The sequence below is a fragment of the Plutella xylostella genome, chromosome 5 (genome assembly GCF_932276165.1).
Source record: "Plutella xylostella chromosome 5, ilPluXylo3.1, whole genome shotgun sequence".
Classification (NCBI taxonomy): domain Eukaryota; kingdom Metazoa; phylum Arthropoda; class Insecta; order Lepidoptera; family Plutellidae; genus Plutella; species Plutella xylostella.
The window spans coordinates 6,452,225-6,467,385 of NC_063985.1; the positions used below are offsets into that span (position 1 = coordinate 6,452,225).

General features: G+C 41.1%; 1 protein-coding gene across 1 annotated transcript in view; it reads left to right on the top strand.

Moving 5' to 3' along the window:
* The window catches only part of LOC119692332 (serine/arginine repetitive matrix protein 1), a 29,233-nt gene extending 14,495 nt beyond the window's left edge, over window positions 1–14,738 (top strand). Inside the window, exons 2-5 of the mRNA XM_038112556.2 lie at window positions 10,883–11,054; window positions 11,136–11,989; window positions 12,089–12,233; window positions 13,489–14,738. Of these exons, the coding sequence (XP_037968484.2) occupies window positions 10,892–11,054; window positions 11,136–11,989; window positions 12,089–12,233; window positions 13,489–13,619 (1,293 nt within the window). The 5' untranslated portion in view covers window positions 10,883–10,891 and the 3' untranslated portion in view covers window positions 13,620–14,738. The remainder of the gene's footprint in view (window positions 1–10,882; window positions 11,055–11,135; window positions 11,990–12,088; window positions 12,234–13,488) is intronic.
* Window positions 14,739–15,161: the final 423 nt, after the last annotated feature.

The following is a 15,161-nucleotide window of genomic DNA, read 5'->3' on the forward strand; positions in this document are numbered from 1 at the left end:
AGGGTTAAGTAAGTATGTTACCGTTTTTCGAATACACTTTTACCATACAAGTTGTATGTCTTTGAAAATAATAGTGTCAACAGCAATCATACGCGACAGTATTAGAGTGACAGTATTGATCATTACTAATAACAGTAAATATAATATATGAACTTGACTTAACATGTTTAGTGAATTGAAAATAATATGCCATTGTAATTTTACTGTAATGTATACCATATTTCCCACCTCAATTTTAATGCGCTCCGAATTTATTGAGGATTTCAAATGAAACATAAGTAAATATAAAATAGACGACTCAATTTTGTATTTTTTGTATCCTTGCTGTATGTCCATTAGTTTCATAAATCGATTGGCATGACTGGAATGACAAAATTCACATGAATAAGTAAGTATTTTAAAGCAAAATATTGTTTATTCCAGCAATTTATAGGTTAGGTCGCCAATGCAAATGGCGAACTTACATTTAAGACATATAGACTCACCTAAGTCATCTATTACACTTTTTGAAATAGAACACCCTTAGCCAAGGGTATTATGCAGTCTTAGTCGATCCGCACAGTCTTGCTCAACACCGTTACTTTTACAGTCTACTTGCCTAACGCAATAAGCGTAAGTTAAGTTAACCTTAAAGATTAAAACTGCATTGTTGAGTTTTCCAACACTGTAAGAATCTTGTATTATATATATAAGAATATTGATAATAGATTGTAAGCAGAAAAATAAAGTAGGTCTTAAAAAATACATAATGAAGAGATGAGAGAGTTGTCGTGTGTAGTCAACCCGACTATCAGATGTTTTCAAGCTGCCCGAAGGCCTCACCCTCACATGACCCACGGCTTAACGTGCCATCCGAAGAACTAAAGCGCTCAGAAAACCACCACATAAAAACCCATCCAAATTGTGACGGTGCCACATTATTATGTTGCTTAACTTCAATGAAGCCAGCTCGTCTACTGATGACGCTTCAATAGGCTTCTGTAGGTATTTTCCTGCATAAAAAGTATAATTTTAAATGTTACTAGAAATAACACGATAAATTAAACAATAAGACCTACAGAAACTCCACGCCACAGATCGGTCCTCATGTAGGTCTTATTACGTTCTGTAAAAGCTGAAATTTCAGTAGCAGAAGCATCGATCGTTATTTCAGCAACTGCAAGGGGAACGTTTGATAACGGCTTAGTGTTTGATGCATCGCGCCGATAGCCTTCAGCTGTTACTTAGAGCCAATGATATTGCTAAGTGCCACCTACTTCTACTGTCAAAAACACTAGTGATGGGCTACAACTGTTATTAGATTCTTACTCCCAAATTCATAGAGCTTTTTGACACTTTACAATAGGTTAAAAATTGACAATGTGATATATGAATTTCACTACTGACGTAAAAAGTCGAAACTCCTGTGTTTCAAAGTCAATTTTAACCTTGTTGTAAATTTACAGTTTTTTTTTTTTTTTTTAATCTCTATTGTCCCACTGCTGGGCAAAGGTCTCTCCCTGAACATTCCACTTATCCCTTTCTTGGGCCTTCTCACACAATTCCGTGTTAAAATTGTCCAAGTCGTCCCGCCATCTCTTTCTTGGTCTGCCTCTGCGCCGGCGGCCGTTGTTGGGTATCCATTTGGTGGCATTTTTTGCCCACCTCTCCGGCTGCATACGGCAGACATGCCCCGCCCAGTCCCACTTCAATTTAGCAGTCTTGGCACCCACGTCAGCTATTTGAGTTTTGGAGCGCAGGTCGGTGTTGCGAATGCGATCTGTTCGCTTTACTCCCAAAATACTGCGCTCCATCGCTCTCTGACAAACCTTGAGTTTGGACTTTTGAGACTCAGTCAGTGACCATGTTTGAGCACCGTAGGTTAGGACAGGCAGGATACACATGTCAATGAGTTTACGCTTCAGGGGCAAAGGTAGGTTGCCCTTCATTAGCGACTTCATGGACCAGAAGCTCTTTTGACAACTGAAATTTACAGTACTGACAACAGAAAAACCTGACCCCTCTCAGAAGCATTGTTACTATGTGAGGGGGGTCAGGTTTCTCTGCACCTGACCGTACCTATGAATTTGAGGGTTATTGTGTGGTGTCACACCTTTGAGTAGTGACACTTGTTAGTTGGATTCTATTCAGTTTCATTTCATATTCGGTCGGCTATCATTATGGCCACTTGGGCCCGGGAAGTCGCAGCTCGGAATAGCTCTATGGTGGATATATTGAACCATTCGGCGAGGTTCTGTAGCCAGTGGGTTCTTCTACGGCCAGGTCTTCTTTTGCCCTGTATTTTCCCTTGCAATATGAGTTGCAGGAGGGCATATTTGTCATTGCGCATTATATGGCCTAAGTATTGCAGCTTCCTTTTCTTAATTGTGTTTAAGAGTTCTAGCCTTTTGTGCATCCTTTGCAGTACCGTTTCATTTTTTACTCTATCCGTCCATGATATTTTCAGCATTCTTCTGTATATCCACATTTCGAAGGCTTCTAACTGTTTACATAAGATCTTGGTCAGTGTCCAAGCTTCTACTCCGTACAGAAGTATGGAAAAATGTAGCACCGTACCAAGCGGCAACTAGTGGAGAGTTTGAGATTTCGGTTGCAAAGGAGGTGTCTCATTTTCACAAACGCAGCCCTGGCTTGCTCGATGCGACATCTGACTTCCACACTGTGGTCCTCCTGTTCGTTCACAATACACCCTAGGTATTTATATGAACTAACTCTCTCCAACGGTTGTTTGTTGACATAGAGATTGGCAGATATTTGTGAACGATCGACCACCATGTACTTGGTCTTTTTTATATTAATATTGAGACCGTTACGAGCACTGGTTGATGCCACACAATTTATCAGCTTTTGCAGGTCTTCAGGGCAGCTGGCAAGGAGAACAGTATCATCGGCGTATCGTATGTTGTTGAGGGGTCTCCCATTTACAACAATACATTTTGCATTTTCAAGCGCCTCTGGAAATTTCTTCAGCGTACAAGTTAAATAGCAACGGTGATAATATACACCCTTGTCGCACTCCTCGTAATATCTCTACATCAGCTGTGAGTTTGTGTTCTACGCGGACGTTCGCTGTCTGCTGCCAGTAGAGGTTCTTAATTATTGAGACGTCTTTTGAATCGAGACCTACTTTTTCTACCTACCTATAAATTAACGAATTAAATTGAGCAGTTATGTAATTTTCTTCAAGTGAGCAGTTAAGGGGTTAACATTGATTGAAAATTTTACCTACATAGGAAGCTGTGATTAATTTTCTCGACCCACATCATAGATCGCGGATATTTATCAACATTGCTAATCGGATCAGTGGGAGGATTAAATTGATCTATTATTCTTACTACAGAAGCCAAACTTATTGTTATGTTAATAATAGGTATATTATTTTGAAGGTTATTTTCAATTTTGTGACTTCTAAAATGGGATCCAGTATTATTTTCATTGAAAAGAAATACTTCAGGTCAGCATCAAAATTTCCACGTTATACCACTTTAACAACCATTATAATTATGACTGTGTAGGATACACATGTGCATTGTACTTATTCCAAAACGGCGACCAAAATGGTTCTCAACCTATCACGTGAGTACGGCTCGCTTGTGAGCCACCTCTGACTACCCCTTCGGAGATTACAGTCGTGAGTGCATATATATGTATGTATGTATAATTATCATGAACTTAAACAGAAGTTACCTCTAAGTATAACATATAAATCGGTAGATAGCATACCTACTAAATTTATCAGCACTAAAAACTCACTCTAGCCAACCCGATTTCAATCTCTAAACCCACCACTACTCCGAGCGGAGTATTTTGTGCAGAAGTGTCGATGTTATCCCGCTCGCAGTTAGCTTTGCAGTATACAGGATGCTCTCCTCTCACTGGACTGAATATAAGCTTCTTAAACCTTAACCAACTCTACCTTGCCTGCGCGCCAAACCAAAACCAGCCCTACCTGGTTCTTTTTAGGTCCATTGTGCCACATGAGTTACGCTGGTTCTTAACTGAGTGTTCAAATTCAGTGCAAACGTGTAGATTACATGTGATATTTATAAAGTTTTGCTTTTACACGCGTTTTAATTTCGCTGAAGCATTTGTGATGCGGCGGCGTGAAGATTGGGGCTGGTTTATTTGAGTCGTGACGGGAGACTTTGTATTTTAACGCTTGGGAATTTTGGTTTAACGTGCACCGTAGAGTATACTACCTCTAGAATACAGAGTATTACTGTAAAATACACTGCTAAAATGTGCTTTCTGTATAACGGTAACTTTGGGCTTTTCGGATTTTAATTATTATTCGGAAGTTAGAAATTTCACATTATATACAGATCTAATAATAATAATAATAATATGTGGGGACATCTCACACACGGCCATCCGACCCCAAGCTAGGCAGAGCCTGTGTTATGGGTATCGGACAGCTGATATATCTACACAAATACATAGATAGATAGATATTAAATATAAATATCAACACCCAAGACCCGAGTACAAATATTTGTCTTTAAACAAATATCTGCCCCAGCCGGGAATCGAACCCGGGACCTTCGGCATAGCAGTCAGATCTAGGTATTGAATCTTGATACTTATTAAATTGTTTAATGATTCATATTTTTTTGATGATGCATGTACATAGATAATAACGACTTATTATTATAAAAGCCTATGCCTGATTAACAAAAAATATCATGAATAATGCTGTAAAATTACGCTCACAAATAAAAGTTCATTCCTAGACACCGCTGTTACCGCATAATTCATCAAAACTGCATTTGCATATTTTACATCCGCCTTTCACATCGTTCTTTGTAACTGAAAACATCGTCTCTTTACTCACTTTAACTGCACCTGCATCGCATTCAGGCGATTTCACCTCCGCCACCAACCGCGTGAGGGGTCACTCTCTATATCAACTAACGAACGCTTAATAATAATATGTGATTTGTTGTGTATGTAAGAAAGTGAATCAAATAAACGCTTTATCTATCTATCTATGTATCTAATACAACGAGATTGACGATCGAATGGCGTAGTGGTTAGTGACCCTGACTACTGAGCCGATGGTCCCGGGTTCGATTCCCGGCTGGGGCAGATATTTGTTTAAACACAGATATTTGTTCTCGGGTCTTGGATGTGCCCGTAAAATGGCAATAGGCCCGCCCCCTATTACATTGGGACTAACATAACACTCTGGCGAAAAGTGGGTGCAGCAATGCACCTCTGCCTACCCCGCAAGGGAGTACATTAGTACAAGGCGTGAGTGCGTGTTTTTTTTTTTTTTTTTTACAACGAGATAGAGTCGTGGTTGGCGTTGCAGTTTTGTTTTTTGGAAGCTTCGGAGCGCTGCGCGAACCACGGCTCTATCTGACTCTATTAAAATCATTGACATATATATTACTAGCGTAAGGACAGGGCCTCCCACTCAAAAAAATGGCACCCGCGCGTTGGCCCTAAAATCGTAATTTTAGGGCCAACGCTCATCAGTCGACAGTTGTCTGTGGCCGAGAGATGGTCTTGTGAATCTTGTGATAAATATGTAGTTGTGTTGTGAAAGGCTGCAAAAACCATTATACGAAGGTCAAAAAGAAACATCGAATATCGTATCATCGGTAATTACCATTAAATAAAGTAATAAACACATTATAAAGTGATAATTATTTTACTACCAAAGTCTACAATGGCCGCGCGCTGTAACCTTGTGCGGACGTCATTTTTTGTTGACTATCCTCCGAGAACATTTTCTTGTTGCACACACAATTACGTTTTGGAGCGTGATTTTTAGTCCATTTGTACGGAACGCTCTACAGGTCTACAGCCCAAAACAGTTTTAATTTTAGTACTTCGATTTGTCTTAAATTATTGATATGGCGCCTGCAAATAATAAAACAATGTCCGGGGTGGTAAATTATTAACGCACGTACAAGGTTACGTCGTCAAGATAGTTGCTAGGCACTGACATAGTTCAAACAAATTATGACAGATAACAGTTATTTTGCTTGTATGAAGAAGGTTTGAGTAAAATGTTCTGAAGGGCCTATCCTTCCTTTTGAAATCATTGATTAAAATGTGTTAAAATTTTTGTTCATTCGTTCGTCGATTAAGGTGGAATTTCACCAAACGCTAAACGTATTTAGTAGCTTGGCAAACATTTGTCAGTTGGTACCAAATGTATGTAAAATTTGACTTAAATACCATTTTAAATACGTTTAGCGATTGGTAAAAGTGACCCTTAGAGAGTGATCCCAGGACTCTCACGATTTTCACGAAAAACGCGCAAAAGAGAATAGTCTCATATCGCGACAAAATCGCTCTCAGTCCACAGCGGCACAAACATTTAATTTTGTGCAGTACCCTCGAGGCCATAGGTACCCTTTCCGTGTGCGCGACACACCGCGGAATTCGAATCAGTGTGTGTCCTGAATAAAAAACAGGGCCGTGAATTTACGAAGGTGATCGATTTGGAGGCGGCATTCTGGTATTAAATCGTTCAGTCGTTTGCGTAAATGAGTTTGCTTAGCATCTGCGCCGTTTCGCTGCGTATCAATCAGTGTGAAAATATTTTGTAATTTTTGCGTACTGAACGTTATGCGATATGCATATGCGATGTTTTTTTTACTTGCTTAGCGGCTATATGGATGATATGTTGATACATCATCATCAACAGCTTTAAATAACTTTCTAGCTGATCTTTATAATTTGAACTAAGTAATCATAAGTACTCAATGTTATAAATTTTGTAAGAAAAATTGGTTTTGGAAATATATCCAGCTCGAGACTTTATGGCAGCATCAAAATATAAGGCTTATCTAAATCCTTATGCAAAATTCAAACTCTAGAACATAACTTTCTTCTCTACAAGTCTAGAAACAGATGAGTCAAAAGACTAACGCCGTTACACGTCTCCTATTGTTTATCATGATCATGGTCATGAACATTAAGAATGGTATACATAAGTCAGCATCAGTCAGCGCGCACGCGATCTACCGAGCGGACGCGATTTGCATAATACGTGTAACGGTAACGACAATGTCGTCAACTGTGTTAAAATGTAATTACTGTAATATTGTTATCGACGAACTACTCGCCTTTATACAAAATAAGGTGGATGTAATGGACGACGAAAGCTTAGTGAGGATTTGCAAATCAGCATTCAAACCGAAGATAATTGAAAATTCAAAAACCTATTGTTTGATTCTGTGAGTACAACTTCGCGAAAGATTACGCGTAAAAGGGATGGGAAGTCTGAACGTGACCTCGAAGACATTATCACATTGATCAGAGAAACGGCCGTTGAGAAGTTACCCATATTTTTTGCCCGCAATCTTCAAAACCTACCCCCGGTATCGTTTGATCACGTCGATGTAACTAAATTGTTAAAGGATATTGTTTTGATGCAGAAAGAGATAAAGTGTTTAAAAGATCAATACGTGACCTCAGAGTCATTTGACCTTGTTAAACGGGACCTCGAAAATTTAAAACATGCCTCAATTGTAAATAATTTTCCATGTACAAGCTACGTTAACAGTAGAAGGGGAGCATTTCTCGATGGCTACAGTTACGATAGCGGACCGATGGGCTTGCAAACAGAAAATCTATGTGCGAATCTAATCTCAGAAAATAGTAATAACAAGATAACAGATTTGCCTACAGAACAACAGCTGTCTCACTCGCACCAGCCGTGCGCTCAACAGCAACCCACCTCACTCGCACAACGACCTGCAGTAACGGAAAAAACGATTGACGTCACAACAGCTGATGGGAACTCGAGTCACTCATACGCTGATGTGTCCGTAAGCCCATGCAAACAGAACCCTATTATAGTTAAGGATAAGGTTGACAATCGAGTGTCACCAACCAGAGAAACAACACCAACGATGGCCGAAGTGCTAAAAACAAGTTTGTTGAAGCCTAATAACACACAAGAACAACTAAATCAAGAGGACTGGACTATTGTGCAACGGAAGCGTAAACTTGCTAACTACCAAAACAGATTTGTTGGGCAAATTGGAAAAGCAAAAATTAGCGGAAACTCTAAATTTAGGGCCGCTCCGGACATCGAAATCCCATTATTCTTGTCGAACGTGAGTAAAGAGGCCACGCTGAAAGACGTAACCACTTTCATACTAGAAAAAACTCAACTAGACTTACGATTAGAGGCAATAGAAATGAAAAGAATCAGAAATTATAATGCCTATAAAGTATATGTGCCAAAACGGAAACTCGCTCTTTTCTTAAATGATAACCTCTGGCCTGAGAATATTGAATTTAGGAGATTTATTAATTTTCATGACAGAAATGTAATCGAAGGGAACCAAAAAAGAGAGATAATCAATCAATTCAATAATGAGTGAAAACCAAATATGTAAACTGATTAGTTTTAATTGTAAAAACATTAAGCGATCCGTTGATTGTGTTAGATCACTATGCAGCACGGCGGATATTGTGGCACTACAAGAGACGTGGCTACTGCCGCACGACATTCCGTTTCTGGGGACAGTGGACACCAACTTCAGCTACGTCGGGACCTCGGCGGTGGACACGGCGAGCGGCGTCCTGCGCGGCCGCCCTCACGGTGGGGTGGCTTTATTGTGGCGAAAAAACGTGTTTCAATCAGTCGAGATCTTGAAGTGCAATAATCCACGAATAAGTGCTATAAAAGTGAAAACGAGTGATCGGTCAGCTGTGTTTTTAAGTGTATACATGCCTACTGACTCAGCTGAAAACTTAGTGATTTTTACAGAGTGTCTCGGAGAAATATGTGCTATAGTTGAGAGTGCGGGGGCTCAATCTGTTTATGCCTTGGGCGACTACAATGCTCACCCCCATGAACTATTTGGCAACGAGCTGGTGGACTTTTGCTCAGAACAGGACTTGTTATGCGCCGACTACGAGAAACTAGGTATGGACTCAGATACTTATACGTTTATCAGTGAAGCACACGGCTGTAAGCGGTGGCTAGACCACTGTGTAACTACTGAATCAGCTTGGAAATCAATTGTTAATATCACGGTACATTATGATGTCTACTGGTCAGACCACTTCCCACTTGAGGTAACTTGTAACTTGAGTTTATTAAGAAGTAACAGTGTTAAAATAAATGTAACTTGTCAAAACAAAATCAAATGGGGTCAAAGAAGTTTAGATGAGATTAGTGAGTACTATAGATTATGTAATAATATGCTAAAGGAAGTCGATTTTATAGAAGAATTTTCACAATGTTCAGATAAACACTGTAATTATATAGAACATAAGGTGCTAATAGATAATATGTATAGTAGAATAGTAGGTATTTTGACCAAAGCGGCAATTTCTAGTTTTAAGGGGAAAGAATCAAATAGCAATAGACGTAAGATAATAGGGTGGAATTTTCATGTCAAAGACCTTCATCAAAAAGCTTATTTGTTTGGTAAAAAAGGGTTAAGTAAGTATGTTACCGTTTTTCGAATACACTTTTACCATACAAGTTGTATGTCTTTGAAAATAATAGTGTCAACAGCAATCATACGCGACAGTATTAGAGTGACAGTATTGATCATTACTAATAACAGTAAATATAATATATGAACTTGACTTAACATGTTTAGTGAATTGAAAATAATATGCCATTGTAATTTTACTGTAATGTATACCATATTTCCCACCTCAATTTTAATGCGCTTCGAATTTATTGAGGATTTCAAATGAAACATAAGTAAATATAAAATAGACGACTCAATTTTGTATTTTTTGTATCCTTGCTGTATGTCCATTAGTTTCATAAATCGATTGGCATGACTGGAATGACAAAATTCACATGAATAAGTAAGTATTTTAAAGCAAAATATTGTTTATTCCAGCAATTTATAGGTTAGGTCGCCAATGCAAATGGCGAACTTACATTTAAGACATATAGACTCACCTAAGTCATCTATTACACTTTTTGAAATAGAACACCCTTAGCCAAGGGTATTATGCAGTCTTAGTCGATCCGCACAGTCTTGCTCAACACCGTTACTTTTACAGTCTACTTGCCTAACGCAATAAGCGTAAGTTAAGTTAACCTTAAAGATTAAAACTGCATTGTTGAGTTTTCCAACACTGTAAGAATCTTGTCTTACTGCACTCTTGACAAATTCTCTTTTATAACCAATTCTTGCAGCCTAAATTCAATATGACACCTAAAGATTTATATGAGTATTAAAGGAAACCACTTAACAACCAAAAGTGTTAACAGGTGTCAGTGAGCACTCTTGTATAGCTTTAGGTTCTAGAAACAGTTTAAACCTATAACATCTTAATTATAATTGCTTTGACTAATACCATTTTAACACTTAAACCTGCTGTTAACACTAATTTCATTTGTTAACTCATCTTTATCGCTTTATGTTAGAACTGAGATAATTATAACACAGTTATACAGGTTAAAGTTTTAAAAATAGCTGTAACTGAGGGTTAAATGTTTGTTGGGCGCCTAATAGAGCGGGCCCTACACCGGACGTGTTTACTGAGCGACCCACGCGGCGGGGGCGACCTCAACTCGCGTCTACCACTCCACAACCTGATTTATACACACCACTTTATATCTACAAATATGATCATAACCATAAGATACCTTAAGCAAACATTTATAAAATGATTAACAAGTAACTGTTTAAAATTCTGCGCAAACATTTGTTGTGGCGGTCAAGTAAATATCCTCCAGCCCCGAAGAAGGCAATTCAGCGCTCGAATTGAGCGCAGCGAGCACGTCGCCGTATTTTATCATTTTTGCTATTGCTTACACTGGAGTCGGCAGACCGATATTAGTATTCTGTTTCGGTAGCAGCCGCGGAGCAGTCTCAGTTTATGCCAATATTTTGGTTGGCTTCTCAGTAATTTATGTTTGAAATAAGGCTGTTTGTGATTCCAGTGAGGTCGGATGGGTGCTCCGGCGTGGGGCTCCCGCGGCGGCGGCGGCGACCGGCCGCGGCTGCTGCGCATGACGCCGCTGCGACACAGCTTCGCCGCGCCCGCCTCGCCACCCGCCCAGCCGCCGCCCAGGCATCATGACTACGCTTCTGACGCTGATACCAATAAAAAAGGTACAAATTCCATTCATGTATCCATTTCCTTTAAGTATAAGTCATATAACCTAAAGTAAAACCAAACGTTATGAATTACAGATGAGGGCTGGAACGCGAACCTGTCTCAAAGATGGCGCAAGCTTCGGCGACGCTGCTCGCGGCTGCGGCCCGGGTCCGGCGCGCGCGACGCGAGCCCCGCGCGCGCCTCGCCCTCCCCGCCGCGCCCGCCGCCGCACTGCTCGCCCGTGCCGCCCGCCAAGCTGTCCTTCCGCCACCGCGGCAAGGTCTACACCACCGCCTCGCTGCGCGTGACCAACGGCGCGCCCGACCTGCTGCGCGCGCTGGGCAAGCTCGGCGGCGGGCTGCGCCGGCGCGCGCTGTCTGCGCACGACGTGCTCACGCCGCCCGCGCAGCAGCCGGCCACGTTCTACGTGCCGAGCCCCGCCGGCAGCGTACGCCTGCCGCCCACCCCCTCCCCGCCGCGCCCCGCCGCCGCGCTGCGCCGCCGCTGCAGCTCGCCCAACGTCTACCGCAACAAGGCGTCCCCGCGCGACCGCGCGCCCCTCATACCCACCGACGACGAGAGCAGGGACGTCGTGGACTTCACCTACATTCCCGAACGGAGGAAAAGTAACAGCGAGGGGAGGAATAGGCGACCGTATAGTGAAAATGTGGATCTTGAAGCTCCCTTGTACAGAAATGGGTACAGTCGACTGAATGGAGACCGTATCGAAAATAGTCAGAGCATATGGGAGGAGCCTTATAGGTTGCCGCGGGTGCAAGTGCGGCAGGACAAGGCCGAGGGGCTGCAGCAGCTGCGGCGCGGCGTGGCGGAGCTGACGGTGAGCGCGGCCCCGCGCGGCATGCGGCCCCCGCCCGCGCCCCCCGCGACCCCTGCGCACGCACAGCGACCCCCGGCTCCTGAACCAAGAGACGGTGTACATACATTTGAGGTGAGATCCATGTAATTTAAATACCAATGATCCATTTTACAACGCAGGTGATAAAAGGTTAATCATCATCATTAAATGTAATTTTGTTATAAATTTCAGGTACGATTTACAAAGTCGGCAGGTGGGAAGGGCCTCGGCTTCAGCATCGTGGGAGGGCGGGACTCGCCTCGAGGCAACATGGGCATCTTCGTCAAAACTATCTTCAACAACGGCCAAGCCGCTGAGTCCGGATTGCTAAGAGAAGGTATTAAAATACTAAACACACAACTTATAGTGCCACAAACTTATCTGTTCCGGTGAGAGCGAACTAAATTGGTCTATACCTCATTACTTACTAATGAATTTCATATTGACATGACATAGATTATATGGACCAATTTAGTTCGCTCTCACCGGAACAGATAAGTTTGTGGCTCTATATACTTATGTAAACAAAGGACAACTCAGTAACTGTCTAGGCTATAAAAAGTCTTACATCAGCGCAAGATGCGCTAGACATTCCTAAGGAACGGTTGACGACAGCTGCAAATAATACACCCACCACGCGCCACGCACCTGCCTTTCGCATTGCAAATTATATAAATACAAATTTAAAGGTTACAATATCATTACGTCATTCGATAGCACAGGGACCTTCAATGCCTTAGTGCAACGTGCACTTAACTATTAATTGAGGGCCATTAGGCCATTGAGGACGGAAAAGTCATGTAGTTTAACCTGCTCACGGCGATCGATGTGAGTGATTAGTCTTGCCCAGTAGGCCACTGCGACAATTCCTTTGGCGATCCATTTGCAATTGATTTCTCTGATCGGCTAGCTTCAGTCGGCGATGGTCTTTACTGCAATATCGGAACGCTGCGTGGCTATATATTAAATTCAGAATATTTATAGACACAATCTTGGACACTCGTAAAGTGTTTATAGGCAGTTTGGATAGAAAGTTGGAGGACAGATTGTTTCTAAATAGGTACTACGGGCACCCTTTCAAGCAATACGTAAATTGCCTGCAAAAAATATTAAGTACTTACCTATTTTAGTAGATAAGCTATTCATATATATATGCACTCACGACTGTAATCCCCGAAGGGGTAGTCAGAGGTGGCTCACAAGCGAGCCACCCACTTTTCGCAGCACATTTGTACTCACGTGATAGGTTGCGAACCATATCGCCGTTTGGGAATAAGTACAATACACTTAGGATACATATCTAGAATCTAGATTGCAGGTTTCCTCACGATGTTTTTCATCATCGTAAGAACACGTGGTATTATTGAACTTAAACTTCTTAATTGAAAATACAATTGAAAGAATTCATTGGTACAGGCCAGGATTTGAACCCACGGCCTTTCGATTGAGAGGACGAGGCCTTATCCATTACGCCACCACCGCTCTAAGAAAAGCTATTCATTATTGTACTCTAATATGATAGTAGTTTACTATCACCTACTTGATTCTTCACGATTAACCAATTCCTAACCCCAAATCAATCCGTATTCCAGGTGACGAGATAGTGTCAGTGAACGGACGTCCGACGGCGGGCCTGACGCACGGCGAGGCCATCCGGCTGTTCAAGGACGTCCGGGCCGGCCCGGTGCTGCTGCGGGTGGGGCGGCGGGCGCCCTCGCGCTGACTGCCCTGCGCCTGCTGCGGGGATGACCCGCATCAGGCGCCAAATGACACACACAAGCAGTCTGGAAACACCTCTTAACCCTGCAATGGGTTGAATGGATGGCACATTTAGAAATATATAACCCTTTAAGTTAGGGGTACTTACAGGAGGAATGTGACCGTGCCTGATTAAGGGTTAAAGACTTTCAGAGAGAAAGGTAGGATTCGTATCGTAGTATCCGTGGGATTTGCGGCAGTGCACTAGGTGTTTGCAACGAATTACGATGATTCAGATAAGATAAATGATATGAGGTAAGAGTCAAAGTAAAGACTTTTTGCTAAATATGTAAAGTGCGATTCGTAAAATCTATGTGACTTATGGAAGCCTTGGGTATAGTCTGAATTCGAATATGTTACGTTGGTAAAATAAGTTAAGTACTTATCTCAATTCCTTTTGAGAAATAAACGCGAGTTATAGACTCTATCGCAAACTTTGAAGCCATGAGATGTACATCGTGATTGCTTAATAGTGACTAAAATGTAAATTACCTATATGTTTATTTTATAGTAAACACCGGAAACCAATTTAGGTATAGGTATAGTCATATTTTGTATGATATACTAAAATCAATGCAAACTAGAGTGTTTTCTACCTTATTTATATTTTTGTATACCTTGGTACTGTAAATACATAAAAGATAAATTGACTGCTACTCCTAGGAGACCTTATTTAATAGTAGGCTTTAGCGTAATGTCAGTTGCACAATTTTAATAAATATTCTGTGATAAAATACAAAAAGGAATATCATATAGGATCATAATTACTTTTCAGTTGACTCTGGTTTCCCCCCAAAACGTATCTTTTTTACTTTTCAGTTGCAAAACCGGAAGTAGAAGCATACATTAATGTAACCATTATTTCGACACTCCTTGATCATCAACTCATTATGCATAAATGCCGTAATAAAAACTGTTTACTTCTTCTATAATCTATACTATAAGATTAACATGATTTGTTAGACGCTTACAGGAAGGTACATTAATTATTCCTATTTTTATACTGTAACCAACTTGATACTATTGTTTTATGTACGAGTATTCTGTAGAATGAGCGCATTAGAGCCATGAGCGTTTTGTAGTGAAGATACACACACACACACACGCACTCACGCCTTGTACTAATGTACTCCCTTGCGGGGTAGGCAGAGGTGCATTGCTGCACCCACTTTTCGCCAGAGTGTTATGTTAGTCCCAATGTAATAGGGGGCGGGCCTATTGCCATTTTACGGGCACATCCAAGACCCGTGAAGTGAAGATAATGTAAGTAAAATAACTTTTTGAAGCTATGTTTGCGAAACGAATGATTGACCTTACACTACGAGTAAGAAATCATGATAGCTTTCGTGAAACGCCAAAGGAATATTGTGTAAAATAAATAAAATAGAGGTATAATATAATATATCACTGTTACAATAAGGTAATTTATATTACGTGTAATATTTAAAACTAAACCTTTGTTCATCAATATTTAGAATATATATTACCAAATAATAATACGCCTAGC